General features: G+C 39.2%; 1 protein-coding gene across 10 annotated transcripts in view; it reads left to right on the top strand.

Annotated features, from left to right (window-relative positions):
- The window catches only part of LOC120720582 (LIM and calponin homology domains-containing protein 1-like), an 84,113-nt gene that overhangs the window by 52,395 nt on the left and 11,938 nt on the right, over positions 1 to 19,780 (top strand). For 7 of the 10 annotated variants that reach the window (XM_040010309.1, XM_040010305.1, XM_040010308.1 and 4 more), the window contains 9 exons: positions 5,977 to 6,235; positions 11,664 to 12,059; positions 13,334 to 13,369; positions 15,523 to 15,649; positions 15,908 to 16,065; positions 16,519 to 17,011; positions 18,653 to 18,982; positions 19,313 to 19,421; positions 19,536 to 19,627. In XM_040010309.1, coding sequence (XP_039866243.1) covers positions 5,977 to 6,235; positions 11,664 to 12,059; positions 13,334 to 13,369; positions 15,523 to 15,649; positions 15,908 to 16,065; positions 16,519 to 17,011; positions 18,653 to 18,982; positions 19,313 to 19,421; positions 19,536 to 19,627 — 2,000 coding nt within the window. The remainder of the gene's footprint in view (positions 1 to 5,976; positions 6,236 to 11,663; positions 12,060 to 13,333; positions 13,370 to 15,522; positions 15,650 to 15,907; positions 16,066 to 16,518; positions 17,012 to 18,652; positions 18,983 to 19,312; positions 19,422 to 19,535; positions 19,628 to 19,780) is intronic. The other 3 variants (XM_040010306.1, XM_040010307.1, XM_040010313.1) reach the window with 3 other exon arrangements.

Genomic DNA, 19,780 nt, shown 5'->3' with positions numbered 1-19,780 from the left:
AGTGAGAAGTAAGTCTTTGTGCAGGTTGGGCAAGGTGCACAGATGCAACATATAGATAAATGAGGTTTATTGTGCTTTGAATGCTACTGTATGAAGGCTTGTTGTTCTGGCTGTGTTTTTGCAGGACAACGCCCAGTTCAAGTCAAAGGCTGTTTGAGAGAATAACATGAATAATCTCTGTACTGTTTTGAAGTCAATTTATGGCTCTTGTTATATTTAAGCCATGGTAATGTACATTGTAAAAGGAATTCAGTAGTGGCTGGGCTCAGTTCCAGTGTCTGTTACCTCTCTTAGACCAAGGGCTACAATCGCACCGCATTAAAGCTCTCTGTGTTCTTCACCTTATCTGACGTCAATCTGCAGTGTCAGAAAACATCCTAGAGTCTAGTTTCAATAACAAATCTGTCCACATTTGTTTTTGTTTCAAACACATTTCAGTTATGTAATATTAGCATATGCTCCAACAAGCAGGTGATGTAACACCAAAGGCATTTCATTTATTCATCTTTTTGGAAGGGAAAATTCAAAATTTATGAAAAGATGAAGTTGGCAAGGCAGCAACAGCCACACAGCTTCTGTTTTGTCCTTTCTTTTTGTTTAGAAATTTTGAAAAGTGCTTCTTGTTACAGTACAAATTAGATCCTGTCCTTATGAAGAAGTAAGCAGGGAGACTTTAAGCTGTAGTTTGAACAGTGAAACACTTAAACCCTGCTTATTAAGGGAAAGCTCTATGAAATCTTAGTCCTTAATTCCCCTAAAAATGCACAATGCAGTAGATTTATTTTATAACTCTATTTCTTTATTAACTCTGTTGCTTATCTAGTTAAATCTAGTATGAATGAAAATAGTCTCAGCTATCATACTTGTCCCAGCTCGCAGTCTTAAGGTGTTTGTACCATTCCTCATACCATTGCCATCTGCACAAAAGTATCTCTGTGCTTGATGTTTGAACCTTTTGTCCTTAGTTACGGCTTTTTGATGCGTTTCTTTAAGTGTGCACTCAGATGAGTGACAGCACCAAAGACTAAGGAAGGTATGACATATCTCTATACAGTATGTGAGACAAAGAAGAGGAAGAGTTGTGGTTTCATGAAGGAGCTTTCAGTGGTTTTGATCTGACACTTGACTGGTATGTCAAGGATTATGAAACTAACAGCTCTTGGTTTTGAGAACAGAAGATATTGTTACATATAATGTATGTATATATGTAAAAATATGGTCTTTGTAATTATTTGGAAGGCATCAAATAGAGATTAAATATGTATACTTTTAAATTTGTCACATTAATTTCTGTCTTTGTCTCTAGATTTCCCTCAACGTGTTTACATTGCTTTGTTGTTTATTACGAAAAATGCTTACTACTGTATATGTGCAGTTTAAGACATCCGACATGGTAGCATGGCACTTGCAAGACCAGCATAAGCTGCAAAACCTTTGAAGTGGCTTTGTGCTGATGTCAGAAATTGAGTTAAAAATACATTTTGGTCTCACATGAGTATTTTATAATGCCAAACTGGCCACATGCTTTCATTGAAAGCTTCTAATTGCTAGACTGTTTGCGGATTTGAAGGTATAAAAATTTTAATGGTAGACTATAAAAGAGATTACTGCGTTCGTCACACAGTGTAATGTACTTCTCATTGCTGAGCTGAATGTGGGGAAAAAGCTGAGAAAAACTGAGGAAAAGCATCCTGTCTGATTATGTTTTTGTTTTGAGGGAAGTGCAAAAGGAAACTGTTGTCCCTTGTTGTCATCAACAGTCAAACTATAGTGCTTTAGGGAAAAATCCGCAAAGTATCCTGTTTTTTTTTTTTTTTTAAGTGTTTACTTTATTGTTGTAGATAAGTAGCTTTCATTTTTGGTTGTAGAAGCAATATTCGCTATTTTAAAAAAAGTGCTAGGATGATGGTATTCAAAACATCCTAAATATGGGCCAATAAACAAGTTTTAGCCAGTCTACTGAAAGTTGACCCCTTACCATGTTTCTCTTTATTTTTTTAAACCTTTTTTCAAGTTTAACGTAGGTTGTACTGCCTGCTGTCATTTTGTCTATTTAAAAAATATGGACTGTGTAGGCTTGGTGGGGTGCCAGGCGGGTGGAAAACCTTTTATTAGCAATCTTGTTAACCACATGCACACGCATGCCCATGCAGCTTGAAAGAGTTAAGAGAACCAGGCAAATGTTTGTTGTTGTTGTCTGTCTACTCATGTTTGCTAATAAAGGTAGGCAAGATATCGCTATACAGGGTGTCCCACAAGTCACTATATACTTTTAATAGATCCCTAAAAGTTCCACAAGAAACTGCTACGTTCTCTTCATGCTTGAAGTGGGAATTAAACATACAATAAGCAACACCAGCCTGACGACCCCCAAATCTGACAATAACTCAAGTTTTTCCGGCAGTGACCCAAAATTAGCTTTTCAAGGGTATTCCACTATTACGCAAAAAGAAACTGGATGGAATAAATGGGCTCTGTTTTCTTAAAAATAGCCTCGGGTGACCAGAATGCAAAGCTGCCACAAACATTCTTTCAACCTCTCTTGTTTATACTACAGAAGCATTACCTAATCAATTTTTCCACCGACACATGTAACCCACAGCTGATTAGTCACACTGTCAAAATGCTGACACCTACATATCATCCAAAGATTGAAAAGAACGAAGAGTTGATAGCTGATGAACTGAGGAGGCAGATTGGAGTTTAGCATACCGCTACCTGTGGTGGAATTTCCTTTTAAGTTTTGAGAAGTTTATTTTATTTCAGAAGCACTTTGTGATTCATACATGCTTTCAAAAGCTACATATTTAACATCACAATCTTGTGATATTTATTATTCCTGGTTATCAAAATATCAGTGATCAAATGAGACCCACAGGTACAAACTAGATATTTTTAACCCAGGGGGCTTTGAGTACATCTAGGACAAAAGAATCCTTTTGTTAACATCCATACAAACTTGACTCCAGCAGGTTTTCCCTGCCCTGACCTTTAGACAAAGCCCTTTCTCTGTTCAGCACTGAAAACTGACTTCACCCTGACAGAAATTAGGAAGTTTGATTCAATCGAGAAATTCAATATTGGCAATGCCCTTTTGTTTGGGCTATGTGTGGAGATGGATACGGTTTGGATAAATGAGGCACTTTTGTGGGCTTCTATAGTAAAATTGTCCTTCTCACTTTCTCTGTTTACAGGGCAGCGCCCACTGCCAGTCAAAAGCCGTTTGAAAGAATGATTGAATGATGTAATTGAGATAGTTTTCAGACACTTTGGTGAGATATTTTCTACAAGACCTTTAAAACTATGTTTTCAGACCCCTGGCTTCATACATAATCAATGAAAAATCATCATAAACTGAAAGCATAGCTTTTTTCTCATACTGCCACATAAACAGTTTACGATTGTAAGAATGATATTGTCTGTATTCAAACTTGGAATCTTTTTTTAATTTGTGTTTCAATTTTAGTTTGCATAGAAGTGAAAATGGACATTTTATATAAAGGCAACAACTGTTAAATTTGTAAACTAAAATGTAGAGTGTAACTAACGCTTGTACGGACACGTATAGCTGGGGACCCGGCAGCTCAGTAGTCATTCCTGTTTCTTTGAAGTTCCCTTGAAGGCTTGTGCCTCGGATGTCTGGATAGTTGGTGCATTATAATGTAAAGTCTCAGCAGTGTACGGTGTATGTGGTCAGTGTTTCTGATCACATTCGAGTGGTCAGAAAAACAAGCATGTGCACAAACACCCACATGGACACTCGCACTGACCATCTGATGATAAAAATCACTCAGACAATAGCGGACTCACAGATGAATATAAGAAAGCTGACGTTTGTTCACATTCATTGGATGTCTTGGTATGGACCAGAAGTTCTTCAGAACCTGTAATAATGATGCACTTTCATCAGCAACTGATGTGCTTCCATGCACTGGAAATAATACATACTACGTATTAGTTACTTATTTACTACTATTGGTATTAATAGTAGTACATTTGTGTTATTTCTTCTAGTTTTTCTTTTTGCATTGTACAGTTATAAAAAATGCTACGTATTTCTAGTTAGCAACACATCGTTGAATGAATTATTTCTCACATTGTTCTTACATTTTGTCTTTTCATACTTGGTGTTTTGGACATTGGTTACAACTTTTCAGTTACTGCGATCGTTATTGAACTAGACTTTGTAACTTTTTCTTTCGTAATGCAGTATAACTAGATGATGATGATGATGATGACTATTGATGTCACTGTATTTTTCTAAAATCTTGGTACACTATGGACCTGACCCATGATACATTTTCTCTCAAGCTTCACTATTACCATATGTGCAGAGGGAGCACATCATCCTGTAAAAAACATATGTTGTTCCTTAAAGATGGATCGACTTGGATGGCAGAGTCCCTCATGTTTCCATTGCATGGGTTAAGAGCCATAATTGAACCCTTCGTTGTTAGAAGTGCAGATTTCTCGAAGTCTTTTTTTGGACCTTGATCTGTCAATCTTTGAAACCACATAAAAAACCTTTTGAAAGAAAAAGAAGCTTTTCACAAGTTCAAATATGACAGCTGCTTCCACGTGTATGTCCACAAAACTAAGGGAAGATTTTATGACTTAGATCTGGTTAAAATTCTGGGTTTGTACTCTGAATATATACATTGAGTCATAAATTTATAGGTCATAGTCTGAGTACACATGCACTCAAAGGGAGGGGACAGTAGCACATGTGCTGAACATCTTTGAGAGGAATTTTTAGCAACCTTGAATAAAGCAAGGCTGCAGTTATCTGTTTGCTGCGGGTTTTAACATATCTAGGCTATGGTTTGCAAAAAATTGCCAAGTAATCGTGGATGTGACTGGTATATCTTCAGTAAATCACTGGAACTGTAAACATGTGACCTGCTGAATGAGACTGAGTTTCATTTCTTTCTTCTATATGTTCTTAGAGGATCACAGTGGGCCATCGCACAGAGGAATTTAGGACCCCAAGTAGGGAAAGTCCTTAAGCAATGAACTTCTGCAAAGCCAGGTGTTACCACTGATATTACAAAGCTAACATTATGTTTAAAACCTGATTCACACAGGAAGAATTTACTCCGTGTCTAACTGCGTGCTAATATTTAGTCAACACAAGCTGCACAATGAAAATTTAGTGATGATTTATGTCACCTGCTTTGTTTCATAAAAACAGGCTTGCATCTGATTTATGCTCTGTGGCAAGAATGCACTGCATATAATAACACTATTAGACCACTGTAATTTTGTTATGCGTATAAGATGGTTTAAAGAAATAAATCTGGGCTTTCTGCCACGAGACTCCTCAATCAACAGTTTTTCCTCTGATCTTATTTTTGGGTTTAATCTCTTATGTCTCCCTCTTGTTCTCCCTTTGTCTCTCTCTTGCAATGACTCAGCAAGATACAGTTTTCTTGCTGTGTAGGATACTTAAAATGAAGTCGTTTTTTATCGTTTTCTGAACACATTGCGATTGAAAAGGGGCTTTAATATAACACATACTTGTGTTTACATGATTTGTCACAAGTGTAAATGGGCTGAGAACTGGGTGCTTTGTAGAGTATATCTGAGTCTCTGATTACTTCTACCACACTTTGAGTTTTGTTGTTTTTAGCTTATTTTTTCTTAGCATTAAGGTAAAGGAAATCAGTATGAGCAGGTAGCATTGTTCCTGCCATTTTGCTTAATTTCAGAACTTTTAATCAGCGTTTCTGTCATATCATATCAAGATGTACAGCATCATACCATGACCAATGCAAAAAAAAAGTGGTTATGTTTTTCTCATGCAAAATACTTTTTGAGAGACATCGCTGTGTAGTCTCTAAAGACACACAGTGCATGTATATATAACATGTAGTATAGTCTGTTTCTTCCATATGGGTTAAAAAAATACCATTTTGATGAAAAATGTGTCCTCTGGTGCCAGTGAACACTTCTGTTCGTCTCTGTTCGTCTCATTAGGCCGTGGCAGCGACTCGGAGTCTGACGGCGCTCCTCACCGGAAGATGCCAGACGTTCGTAAGGATGACATGCTGGCACGACGGACGTCTGTCAGCGAGCCACGAACCGCCGTACCCTTTAACCAGTACCTGCCCAACAAGAGCAACCAGAGTGGATATCTGCCAACGCCACTACGCAAAAAGAGCAACGACAAAGAGGAGGGAGGACGCAAGAGCTGGAGTACCGCCACTTCACCTGTAGGGGGTGACAGACCTCTTAGGTAGGTGTAACACTAGAGAGTGCTTTTGTGACTTGGCTATCAAAAAGGCATTTAGTTTAGCCTAACTGAAAATATCATATAATATTATATGTATGGGATACTAAAAGGTGTCTGTTGTTTGTGTGTAGAACTTATAACAGTATATGTGTCGATATATACAATTGTTGTTAAGTTGGGCACAATCCAAAATAAGAAACAAAGAAGTCTAATAGCTTAATGAACAGATTATCAGGGGTACATGTTACACCACTGTGGCTTGACACTGATTGGTGCAGATAAACCCTTTTAAAGCTTGTTTAAAAAGTTCTGGCTGAAAGCGCACAGTTCAGGGTGCGGATGGAAGAAGTTTGACTGCCCAGAAATCCTGTTAAAACAGTTTTTTTTTTTTTTTGTTTTTTAAATAAGCCTGAAGATGATGGCTGAGATTAGTAGATGTGGATGTAGACCAACTGATAAAACTGACCAGTGTGAAAGACAGATATTAAAACAAATCAGCTGTTGGAGATTTTTCAATGTTTTAAAATGTTTTGTGTGTGAGTGATGTTTAGGGGGGGTTTGTTTGTTTGGGGTTTTTTTTTACAGTAACTGACAAGATTAGGTGTTATGTCAAATTGCATATGTCTGTAATAAAACCTCTCAGCTTTTGATTATTTTTCTAGTATTGTACAGATGTGAGTGGCTAATAGAGGCCAGATGTGGGTTTTTATTGGCTCTAATTCTGACTGAAGCAAATGTCTGAAGCAGATTTAAAACAAAAGGTCTTTTTGAAATAGTCTGGCATGACACCATGCAAATTTCATCACAAGTTTCAGATTTCTGCTTGCTCAGCGGATTCCTTGATGTGCTTTGATTGTCTCTTGTAGCATCGGACGTTGCTTGTTTGCTATTGACTAGATTGAGTTTGGTGTTTAGGGACGTATACCAGGGGTGCAACAATACACAAAATTCACGGTTCGGTTCGATACTTTGGTGTCACGGTTCTATATTTTTTCGATACAAAAAAAATGTTCATGCCTTTTTAATTTGTCATTTATTAAAATTATAAATATATATTTTAACTCAAAAGTACAGTTTTTAAATGTAATGTTGCTGAAACAACAAAATAATTAAAAAAAAAAAAATATCTATCTGCTCGAGAAATCACTCATCTTTGGAAAAGAGAGTTTATTTTTTTATTTTTTTTTTATTTTTTTCAGTTGTTGGAAAAGAGAGTTTATTGCAGGGGTATATTCTCAGCAGCATATTAAACATATCAGGTCCCCATAAGGAGAATCATGTGCTAACGACTGTCTAAATGACTTGGGTAAAGTTTGTAGCATGCGTGCTTGTTGTTTTTGTCTGCTTCCACTTGTCTTTGCACTAGGATGATGTCAGCGTAAATGTGCAGTCATATTCGTTGTGTTCCCACTAGTGCTGTCAGCGTTAATATCGTTAAAATGACGTTAACGCCACAACACGGCAAATCTCCGTTAACGGGTTACCGCCGATCGCCCCGTTTATGGGGCTGGACGGCGTCAACATATTAACGAGCTAACTGCGCTAACGCACTAGTTCCCACCAATGTAATTGAGCATTGCGTGGCACATCCGACATACTGTTTTAGTTTTGTCCATGACTCGCTTACCATCAGGGTCATACTTCACATGAAAACCAAATTAGTTCCAAACGCCAGATCTGAATGAGGGTGGGGGAGGCTCAATTTCGGGTAGCGTTGAGGAAGTTGCCATGTTGCAACGAGCTTAGCTTCTGTCTCGCTAGCTTGTGCTGCGCTCAGTGGATCTGCGCTCGACAGTGCAGCCTAGGCGGAGTAGTCGAACGCAGATCCACTGAGCTCTCAACACAGACAGCATAGTCAGAAGAAAAGTTGATGAAATAAATTAAAAATTTTGTATTGTTCGATACATATGCGTACCGAACCGAAAGCACTGTATCGAACGGTTCAATATCGATACGAGTATTGTTGCACCCCTAACGTATACTTGTGGCAAAAATAACAATCGCAATTATTTTGTTCAGTATTTTGATTACTTAACATGATAATGACTTCGTAGAAGAAAAATAATCTTTATTTGTTGTTCCTTGTTGGACTCCTGGAAAGTACATTTCTTCCAAACAGCTGAATTGGTTTAATTTTTCTCACAAATCAAAGTTTTCGTTTCTGTTATCTTGGCTCAACTGAACTGAACCTGCCACAGCTTGCTTGGATTCAGAGAAGGACCCAAATGTACTGCTGCAAAGGAAAGAGGATTTATAGCAATTTATAAGAGTAATGTTGGGCTGTGTTTCATATATTTCTATATTTAATTTGGCTTCAATGACAGGAATCTCCAGGAGATTATACGTTTTTAATTAACATTTTACCCAACAATTTTTGCATTTTTACAGCTGCTCCTTCACTTGTTAGATATACTCTTGGGAAGTGTGTTGAGCTTGTGTGTATCACCCAATTGGTTATTTCCCTAAATTTCATCCATCAAAGCTCACATATTGATTTTGCATTTATTCTTTTCCTCTTTCCCTCCTTCTCCATCTCTTTACTTCACCTCTTATTATTTTATGTCATGGTGTGTCCTTCACTCTTTCTTTCCCCAACCCTCCCTACATCTGTTTGTGCTTCATGTCTTATGACCATCATGTTGTGATTATCCTCATGTGACTAATTTTACTCCCAATGTGATTACGTATTCCTCTCCTGTGTGTCTGTTGCATGAATGGGTGATGCCTCAGTCTAAATGAGGTCTGTAGCTTAGAAATCCCTCCTGGAGAATCCCCTAGTCCATCCCCCGCCCTGCCCCTTAAACCCTGTACACAGATTCAAAAGGAGAACCACATTAAAAAGGACAAGCACGAAGGGAGGCAGTCTGCATCTCCGCCTTGCATTGAGATCCATACAGCAGGCAAAAGAAGGAGAAGTGAGCCTCTGCCCAGTAGTCTCCCCCAGCCCCAAGCAGAGCCCCCAAGAGAGACTGTAATTCATCTGATGGTCACCTCTGAGCAAAGGTCTTAACCTTCACTCATATTTTCTCAATACCAGATATCAACATCCCCATTCCTTTTCGTAATTACTATTTTTTTATGTTTTGTTTTTTTTTTTTTTTTTTTATTTGACCCATCAAGTTTATTTTTGTGCTTTTACACATTGTTTCTCTGATTTTTAAGCAAAAATTTATTTTATATGTGTAAAGTTTTTAGGTGGCTGCAGAGAGCTCTGTGCAGTGTCACAGCTAAGGTGGGGGGGGGGGGGGGGAGGTCAGAAAAGTAAATAAAGTAAAATTACCACACCACTATCAATATCTGCTTTAAGCTAACAGCTCCAAGGTAAATGAAAAACTAATATCATGACACTGTTGTTATTCTACACTCCAGTTTGATAATAATATATAAACAGTATTTGGAGTTGTTTGGGGTTAGAATAGGCATTTTGGGTGGTAGTGCAATAACGTTATGGATGGTATGGATTTTCTGACAGATTTGATAGAAATGTATACGTTTTCTGTAAAAATCTGACCATTTGATTGACAGTTATTCCTGCTATGTTTGGAAAACCAATCACCAAATGAGCAAAATTGAAATTGGTTCTTCAATACTGATGATTTTTCTTTTGGCTCTGCATAAAACCTCCTGGTGAATGCCAACAATTGGTTTTTGCAGGAAGAAACTTTGTTGCAAGTCCATGATAGAAGAGTTTAGTGCTCAGTGTGTAGAGATCTTTATTATTGTTGGTCATGAGTAGAGTCAGCAGTAATATTTCAGCTGAACTTTTGTTTTTTAAAAGGTTAACTTATTCTACATCAAGTGGTATTTTGCCGTGTTTCATGTGCAAGTTTTGATATATTTGACTCTAATCCTCTTGAATGCCACAGAAAACACTGAAAAATTGACCTTGCTTATTTCAGCTGTAGCGTATCTGTCCAAAACAAATGTTCGTGATAGTCACGCTACTCAACAAACATCAATAAGAACAGTTTTTTTCGGGACCGTTTCCATGGTAGAAAACTCTTGTGATTTTTCCAGCTGGTGTTTTAATTTTGCTTTTTGGCATTGCTTTTATCAGATCATCTTTTCCACTGCTCCTTTTATCCAGTCTTGGGTAACAGTAAGTTAGCAAGAGGGTCACATCTTATTTAAACCAGTTTCAGACACACTGTAATGCACTTGCAGCCTTTTGCTTATAGAATTTCAGAAAGTCTATACGCAGCAGGACAACCCAAAGTCTCAAATTATACATTTGGTGTCAGGAAACAAGGTGAGGATTATGAGCTGTCAAAGAACAATGCCATTGTATATTTTACAGCTCACACAAATCCAATGTGATTGCAGTGCTCCTTGAAAAATGTCAGTTTAGGTCTCTTATGTAATTTCGCAGTCCGGCCTTATCCGGTGTTATTTCCTTGTCAAACCGACATTTCGTTCACAGTGCTGTTGGAGAGTCATGCCTCCAGTTTCCAGCATTGTCTTCTTGCACAGATGTTGTGACATTGATTGAATATTGAGAATGTTAAGGGAGTGAATCCTCAATAGAAATCGGATGGTTGTCCGAGACAAAGGGAATTTGTAGGATATTTGATATGGAGTTCCCCATCTTGCATATTTCCCGAACAAAGCAAAGACTAGAGTTTTTTTTTTCAATTTCAGCTAATTGGTTTTTGCAATGTTGACACATCCTTTTTAAGAGCTTTTGCTGTCTCACTCAATTAGTTGAGTAGAGCAGATACTCAGTGCCATGTTTTTTTAGCTGTTTTTGTAGTTGCAGTAATGACCAAATCTGTTTAACATCTAAAGTATTAGAAATCTGTTGTTCTCTAGATTTTTTTCAATCAAGCATAAATTTTGATCAAGTGAAAGAGAGAACAAAAAAAAACAAGTGGTTGCTTTCCAGTTATATCACAATATATTTCTATCAAATCTGCAATCATATGCTAGGAGCAAAGCTGCATGCACAACTGAAACATGGATACACATAAATATACATATATATGTATATATAATATGCATGCACACAAAAATGTACTGTATGTGTCCACACACAAACAAACATTCACAGAGAACATGAACATTCGACCCACCCTCAGGATGTAAGGAAATGAGGCCTTCTTCCTTCCCTGACCCTGAGCAGGCTGGGACTGAAGCCTGCCCTTTTCACTGCCGGCAGCTGGCCAGTCTCTCCCTCCCTACCATGTATTCTGGGAATTTACAGTCCAATAATAAGCCTCCCAGAAAGTAGCTGTTCATCACAGGATGACAAACAGCAGACTGTTTTGTGAATTTTTCTTTGACTTTGTCTGCTCTGAAGGAATTTGTGACCATGCGCTATTTTCATAGATTTATGTCTTTTAAAAAAAACTAGGCTTCTCCAGAGGAATGCTGTCTTATGATGTAGGATAATAACCAGGCAGCAAAACGGTTTAGTTTGCTTTGCTTTCTGCAGTACTCCAGCTCGCTCGTGCTCAGAAGAATTCTTCCACCATTCGTCGACTCTAGCAGCAAATGCCACGGCCGCCTCCGTGTTTCAAACGAGCCCCATCAACACAGCTGGGAAGCATTCACCTGTGACACACCAGGAGGATGTCGCAATGAGGAAAGGAGCTGCTGGTTCTCTGGTAGCTGCAGATGCAAAAGGAGATGATAAACAGGCTTGTCAAATGCCGACCTCACCCAAATGTATCGTCACCCTGAGTCCGTCTAGCTTCCTTCCTGTGCCCACTGCCATGGCAACCACATCAACAGAAACGACTGATACGTGCCGGCAGAAGGGAAAGCCACAGACTGAAATGGATGATCCACATGAAGGCACGTCTTGGGTGGACAGCAGTCTTCCAGCAAAGTGAGCTCACTCCAACAGCTACACTGTTATTTAATGAAACTTTGCTGCATTAAGCTAAAACGGCTTAATTCACTTCAAAGTGAAGGGATCTTCTATTTCCATGATCCCTTTGAATTTTCTATATCAGCATGTGATCTTGACGTGAGACTGCAGTGCTTCTCTGCGGATGATGAATGTCACTATCTGAAGACTGCATGACCTTTTTTACCTGTTTTACATGAATGCGAATTGATAGTGCCAGCTAAAATCTGTTGTTGAAAAGGGCTGCATGGAAAGTCTGAAAAGTTGACTTTTTCTCTTATCCTTGCTTTTTTGTTACTGATTAATTTGGGGAAAGTAGAAACATTTGAGAATGTGCTTTTTGATTAACTGTGCATGACTTTAGTTGGCAGCTTTTGAGCTGTTCAGGGATTTCAAATTAGGAAACAACTTCAGTGCATTCTGAAGTAAATTTGATCCAGTTTGAACCAAAATCGATGAGTAATTCTTCATATCTTTGAATCCAAATCTAGATTGGCAATCACACAGTGATAGTTCAAAGTGTGCCAATGAAATTCTATAGTAAAGCTGGCTTTAAAGCATATTCCCAGCCACACATCTATCTACCCCAAAACATATGGCAAATAGATGTTTTACTAGGACATACCATATGACAAATACCATTTTTAGCAAACAATCTGTCTGGTCTTGATTTAGTCTTTTTTTTCCCTATCTTGTGAGATTCAAACCACAGGCCACACTGTCTCTCACACCCCTCCAACATCACAGAGACAGCTCTGTATGAAGACCTTTGTGGTTAAGGCCAAACCTACAAGTGGTGGTCACAGACACAAAGACAGCTGCATCCTTGATGTTACCCTTGTGCTGTCTAATAAAACATGCATTTCCTTTTTTTTCTTTCTTTTTTCAATAGTTTAGTGTCAACTGCATTCTAAGATCATGGCCATATAATGTGTTTTTTAAAATTATTTTTATTTTATGCCAGCAGTGCTTTTAGTGCTGCAGTAAATTTGTGTTCTGGATAAGACTGCCCCCTTGTGTTCGGCTTGAGGTTTGTCATTTAACCTAGGAGCTAACACAACCAAAAATCACCACACATATTTGTTTCAAGCATTAGTAATCAAATTAAGCTGGTGCGTAGTCACAAACTAACTCATTATCAGCTGCAAACATGGCTTTTTAATATTTGCACGCGTGGATGAGATGTTTCTCTCTTCAGAGTGTTGTGTTCATTTGTGATTGTGTTTTCCCTCCATGCTTTCTGACTTCTGTAGATTCAGCCACACAGATTGTGTGTCAGATGATCCGCAGTAAGTTGTCTTTTTACCCCTCACAGGCTCAGCTGCCTGGCATTGCTCTGCAGTACAAAATACAGCTGGCTCAATAAGTCATTAAATCATTTGTTCATTGTTGGAAATAGGTCATGGAAGTGGGGAAATCTGCCAGAAATTGAAGGAATTTAGAAAAATGTCGCCACTGACAGCAATTTATATTTATAAAAGTTCTATTTTTTCCCTTATTCATTTCATATTGACAATCTTGTGTTAAAAAAATGCTGCATTATGCTGTCATTTAACCATAATATGCTCTTACCAGGGTACGGATCATGTGAAGTGGCCCATAGAACCTCAAACTTTACTGGAATCGATACCCTAATGTCATAAATCATTCCTTTAATTCATCTTTTGGGGCAATTTTGACATGACATGTTAAACACCACATAGTCTAAAGAAATGTGGAATGGAACCAAAATGTTTTCTGCAATGACAGTAATTTATCTGATTTCTGTTTTCGTAGAGGTATTAGTGGGAATCAGTGCAGCCAGTCGGTGCTGATGTATGACAGCATTTGTTACAAGGCGATCTTATGTGATGACTTTTTTCTGCATGGAAAACATAAATGTCTCACAAATAAGCAGATTTTCCTGCTTGCAGTTAAATGATTTGTGGTGGACATTTTTGGCTGTGTGCTTCAACAGTGTCAAACAGTGTCCCTGGCTCTTAGGCTTATCATGGAAAATATGGCTTCAATAAACCTAGTGCTTTTTTGCCTTTGCCTGGCAACAATCCATTTCTCTCAAATTTATTCAACGTGCCTGCTGCCAAGGATGCGGAGAGGACTTGCTAAACTCATCCTCAGTGCTTCTGCGAGCCAGCTGCATGTGTCATGTAAAGCAGCCATTTCTACCAGCCTGCCAACAACCAGTCCCTTTAATCCCATACACAATAGCTAAAAGTGCAGCATGATGACAGGGGATTGCTTAAGTGCAGTTGCCCCTTGGTGTGAAAATACTCTCCTGCTGCAATGTTCTTTAATGCACACACTGCTCAGTGAGAACCAAAAAGCATTTGTGAGTGAGTACCATCTAAGTGCCACTCTTTTGTAACTTATAACTGTAAGCCAAGCGATACCTTTGAAAATTACCTGTTGCCAGCACATAAAAGTACTAAAAATAGACAGGTGCTATATTCACATAGTTAAGACAGTTGTCATTGCTCTTAGGCTTTCTAATTCTGTGATCAACATGCATTGTTGCTGCATGCCTCTAACAATAAAGCTGTACTTTCTGTCTCTTCTGTAATGTAAAACTGTTTCGCCATTGCAGAACAAATGTAAAGAGAAATGTAAACTGCCTTTAATGAGTCAATGATTGTATGAAGATCATACTGATTGTTGCATCTGATAAACTCAGATTGAAACTGATATTAAATGTATTTAAATGTGTTTTGAAACAAATCGAATCCATCAAAAGAGCCAAGACGCAGAAATCTTTGTTTGATCTTCCGAGGGAACGATGGGCTGGATAAAATCTTAGTTCTGCTTACTAAGCGAGCATGAAGTTTCCTTTAAAAACATGTTTCCATGGAACAATGATTTTATTTTTGGTATCTCTCTGAGACACTGGCACCAGTTTATTTACCTTTCCTCATTATGATAAATTGACGTAGTTTTTGAACGATGTGGTTTGTTTGATACATTCTGTTTGGACTGTTCCATGGTATACATGGTAAAGCTAATTTTCTGTGTTTATTTGACATTAACCATTTCAGTGGCTCCGGTAGTATAGTGGATTACACACTCGCCTTATAAGCAAAGAGAAATCCCAGTTTTACGGGAAGAGGGAGAAATCCCTTTTGGGTTGCTTCAGGAAGGGCATCTGGTGTAAAAAGAAATCTGCCAGATCAAACATGTAGGCCTATTTGCTATGGTGACCTCTTATGATTAAGTGAGCAGCCAAAAGTAGCTTTTATTCAACATTAAACATGTTACTTCTTCAAAGTTGCATTGAAAGTATAGAATATGTTAAAGCAGTTTTTTTTTTTTTTTATATTGTGTTCCAGTGACAAAATGAAAACACCATTACAGTAGTAGTACATCATGTACTATAGAATCACTAGTAGTATAGCTAATAAGCCCAGTTTGATTTAAATAATTACTGCTTGTTTTTTCCCCTTGCCTGCAGGAGTGTGAGTATGATCGACATGCGTGGTGAGGAAGAAGCCACGTTACAGCCGCACAGTCAGGTGCGTCATGAGCGGATGCATAACCAGTACAACAAAATGAAGGAAGAGGAGGACCACTGGCAGGATGTGAGTTTCTCAGACATTAGGTCGCTCACTCTGTATCTTTGGGTCTTTATTTTATGGGACTGACATTTATTTGTATGCAGTTTGTTACATCTTTGCATTACTTTCATTATTCCTTTTTAACTGCTATGGTTTTACTGCCTGTGGCCTGTTATACAAGCTCCTTCTAAAGTCATTTTAGCTGTGCCCCAGTAAAATAACAGCGAGCTCAAAGTGCTGCTGAACCAGGACATACTTTGAATCTGTCTGTATGGGTATCAGGACCTGGCCCGATGGAAAAGTCGGAGGAGGAGTATTTCCCAGGATCTGATCAAAAAGGAGGAGGAAAGGAAGATGATGGAGCGCCTGATGTCAGGAGACACCTATACCTCTCAGAGGAGAAGAAGCATCAAGACCTATAGGGAGATAGTAGAGGACAAGTAAGTTACATCCACGACAACCTACTGAGAACCGCTTTAATGAGTATACCACAGGAACGCCAATAGTTCTTTGCGCAGTATGATATCAGAAGTAAAGAAAAACTGGGTCATTCTCAGAGAAGAGAATTATATGTCCCCTGTCATTGCTGTCAGCGGGCACAAAGGTGAATGCAGCTCCTCATGGAGTTCACTTTAAATAGGTCTCCTTCAGAAATTAAAAGGAAGAGCAGATTGTGTGAGTGATTGTGAAATGACTAGAAGAAACTGATCTTTTGCAGTGAAGAAAAAAAAAAAGGTCTCTCGAGTTTGACAGCAACCAGTCAGCCTTTGGTAGCAATTACAACTGATTTCTGTATCTGTCTTTTTAGACAAGGCTTGGCTAAAGCAAGAGTAGGTTCAAATGATTGTTATATCAACTGCTTTACCTCTGCTATGCTTTCTCGTCTTTCTAAGGGAGCGTCGTGAGGAGGATCTACGGCAGGCATACAAGAAAGCCAAAACTCCTGAGGAGGCGACTGCCATTCTCCAACGTTACGCCCAGCGTTTCTCCATAAGCGAAACAGTCCTCGAACGCCTGCAGCTGCCAAAGTTGTTGGACCGCAGCATATCCGCTGACCCCTCCTTCCCAACCTCACCTTTCCCGCTCTCCCTCTCCCTCTCCCTGTCAGCCTCTCCCACGACACCAGACCCTTTCGATTCTGACTTCAATGGGCCCATGAGGTATCTGCGCCAGCAGTCTGCCCCGACTCCAAAGTTTACTTCTACATTTGAGGCGCGAATCGAGGAGTTTCCCAAAGAACCGTCCTCACACCAGCGGTCTCAGATACGCTCTCGCTCCTCTGAACCACCATCAACCCGAGCCCTGTCACCCAAACCGGTGCCTTTGCTGATGCCCAAGCCTTATTTCCAGGCCCGACCTGCAGGAGGTGAAACTTGGAACAACAAGGTATGATTGACTCAGGCGAAGGAGGTCAGATATTGACTTACCTAGATATATCTGAATGTGAGAACACAGATGTCAGTATATTTTTTTTCATTGCACCACAATTCACACGTGGAAACATTTAAGATCAAGGCATAAGGTGACAACAATTAAAATGTTCATAGTTGTCTACTCCAAATGCTGAGTCCTGTTTTTAGCTGTTTTTGCACATGAACAATATCAGGAGGATCCGTCCAAAACATTGGCAGATGTTACCTTCTCTCACACGTGGGACACAGCAGGAAATAATCCCATTCATGTGTGATCTGTTCTCACTATTAGATATACCCAGTTTGGTTTAGGCTAGGATGCTGACTGGGTATAGAAGGAAGTGCATATGACTCCCACTTTCTTAGTGTCTGTTCATTGAACATGTACATGAACATATTGGACTATGACTATGCACTAAGCAGCTGACAATCCAGCTGCTTTCAACATTTGCACTGCCTGCAGGTATTGTCACAGGAAACTTCAGGGCTGCTGCGGATATACAGTATGGTGTTTCTTGTTCAGGTTGTGTACACAGTGATTCTAAAGCTTTATTCCTATATACAAAAAAGAAGATAAGATCTTGTTAGTCTAACGGTGATTAAGGCCTTGACCATTTCAAATGTGGCTACTTGCAAGTGTCGGTTTCCCTCCTTGTGGGTAAATTCCTCTCCGGGTCTCTTGGCATTTACATTAGAATACCACAGAACTGCCATGGTGATGAGCCGGCTGGTTTGTAGGAAAATGTAAGACATCCCCTCCCTGAAGAAGCATGTAATGTTTCAATTTAGCTCGAAGTACTCTCAACGGGATCCATTTCCTTTTCTTCTAGAAAAAAATTACAAAATGGGAATTTTCATGATGAGATCTTATGTTTTGGTGTGGAAAAGAGGGAGGGTAAGATTATTATCAGACCAAATGGAACAAAGCACTTTTCTGGAATTCCTTGTCAGGAGTCTGAGCAAAGCCTGGGTTTCAATGGAGCCCTCTGTTCCCTATTGACTTAAGAAGTTGACAAGTAGGACCCTCTCAATGTGAAGTGGGCTCCCGACGGACAAAGAGAGCCCACACAGGCTGCAAGGAGAGGGATGAGAAGGTGGAGGCAGAGAGGGGGAGACTGAGCCTGCATTCACCCATTTTTACCACCGTGTCTTGAGTTACTGCTCACTAGGAGCTCTTCGCACATATATTAGTGCCTCTTGTTCATAGAGGGCAGTGTGGTCTTGTGAGCTGGATGAATAGCTAATTACTAACTGAGAAGAGAGGTTCATAATGACCACAAATGAGGCCACTGGGTTTTTTGGCGTGGTTTATTTTACATTTTTATTCGCAGTCGGTGTTGTTCAGGATTTCTATATTTATCCATGTAATAAATGAAGAATAAATTGGACAATAAGCGCCTTCTTATCTAGAAATGAGTGGTTCAATACTGTAATCTTACCTTGAAATTGCATATGTTATGATTTAGAGCAAAATAAATAAAATTGAATGGTATAGCCATATCCTCCAGCTTGCTTTCTTAACATTAATGCATGTTGAAGCCATTTATTGAAAAGCGAAGGGTATAAACACTACACACAGAAAATTAAACATTAAACTTTTTCTCTTTTTACCTAGGTGGATGGTTTGCTGCGAGTAAATGGTGACGTTGGAAGCGACGATGTTCCCACCACACCTGAGAGTCAAGGGAGGGACTCGCCTCCCCATTTTCAGGCATCCCCTTCCCAAAGCAAAAACAGCACTGTAGATGGTGCTGTAGATGTTCCCTTGTCAGAAACCTCACTCCCTCACAGTACCCACACCTCTTCTAGGGAAGGAAGTCCAGTGTCAACAAAGGCAAAGGAGACACAAGATGTTACAGAGATGGCTTCTGAGGACACTCAGGAGGTCCAGGAGGAGAAAGTCACTGAGTCAACACCACCCAGCCAGCCCACCTCACTCCCATCAGTGAGAATCCCGATGTTTTATAGTTATTTACATTTTTTTGTCTTTTAAAGAAGCATGGTTAGTGGGTATTTTACTCAAAGCCCAGTTTTCTGGGTGCAGAGTATTTTGCCTCTCTCAATAATGCCGTATATTCAATACTTGCCCTGTAATCTGTTCCTTGCCATGCATTATATCATGCATCTTGCAATGATTTTGCCCAAATTTAGTTGAGATTGAACTCTTAAAGTCTGAAATATCATGTTTTGTTTGTACTTCTTACACAACATAGGCCCTTTGATCTGCAGAATTTAGTTTAGCATTCAGAAAGAAATCCATATGTGACCCCTACAGGAGCTGCAGAAGCCACAGGAAAGCTTTGGAAAGACTGGAAACCAGACAGCAGCTGCTTCAGAGGAAGAAAAGCCAAATGCTGTAGCTCATCAAAACCCACCTGCAGGTAGTAGTATGCTGACACCTTGTGGTTACTTTTAGAACAAACACGTGTTACTGAAGTTCATGCAACACTGTGCAACTATATTAGTAGATTTTAAACTTCTTGTATGTCTTTTTTCAGAAGCCAAACAAGAACAAGAAATGTCCAAACCACCTAGTGAAGACCTCTCTAATCTTGTCCAGTCTGGGGTTGATATACAGTCATATCAGCCAGTAGGTGATATCAAAACTCAAATTATGAGCCATCTGTCTAGTAGATGTCTAGTGGATAACATGCACTCATAACACAGTTCCACCCCCCAATCCAAGGACTTCCCTCTATACACAGACTACACAACTATCATCACCACGGTGCAATCCTTAATT

The sequence above is a fragment of the Simochromis diagramma genome, unplaced genomic scaffold (genome assembly GCF_900408965.1).
Source record: "Simochromis diagramma unplaced genomic scaffold, fSimDia1.1 OVJJ01000585.1, whole genome shotgun sequence".
In the NCBI taxonomy this organism is placed as follows: Eukaryota; Metazoa; Chordata; class Actinopteri; order Cichliformes; family Cichlidae; genus Simochromis; species Simochromis diagramma.
This window is presented reverse-complemented; position numbering and strand designations above follow the sequence as displayed.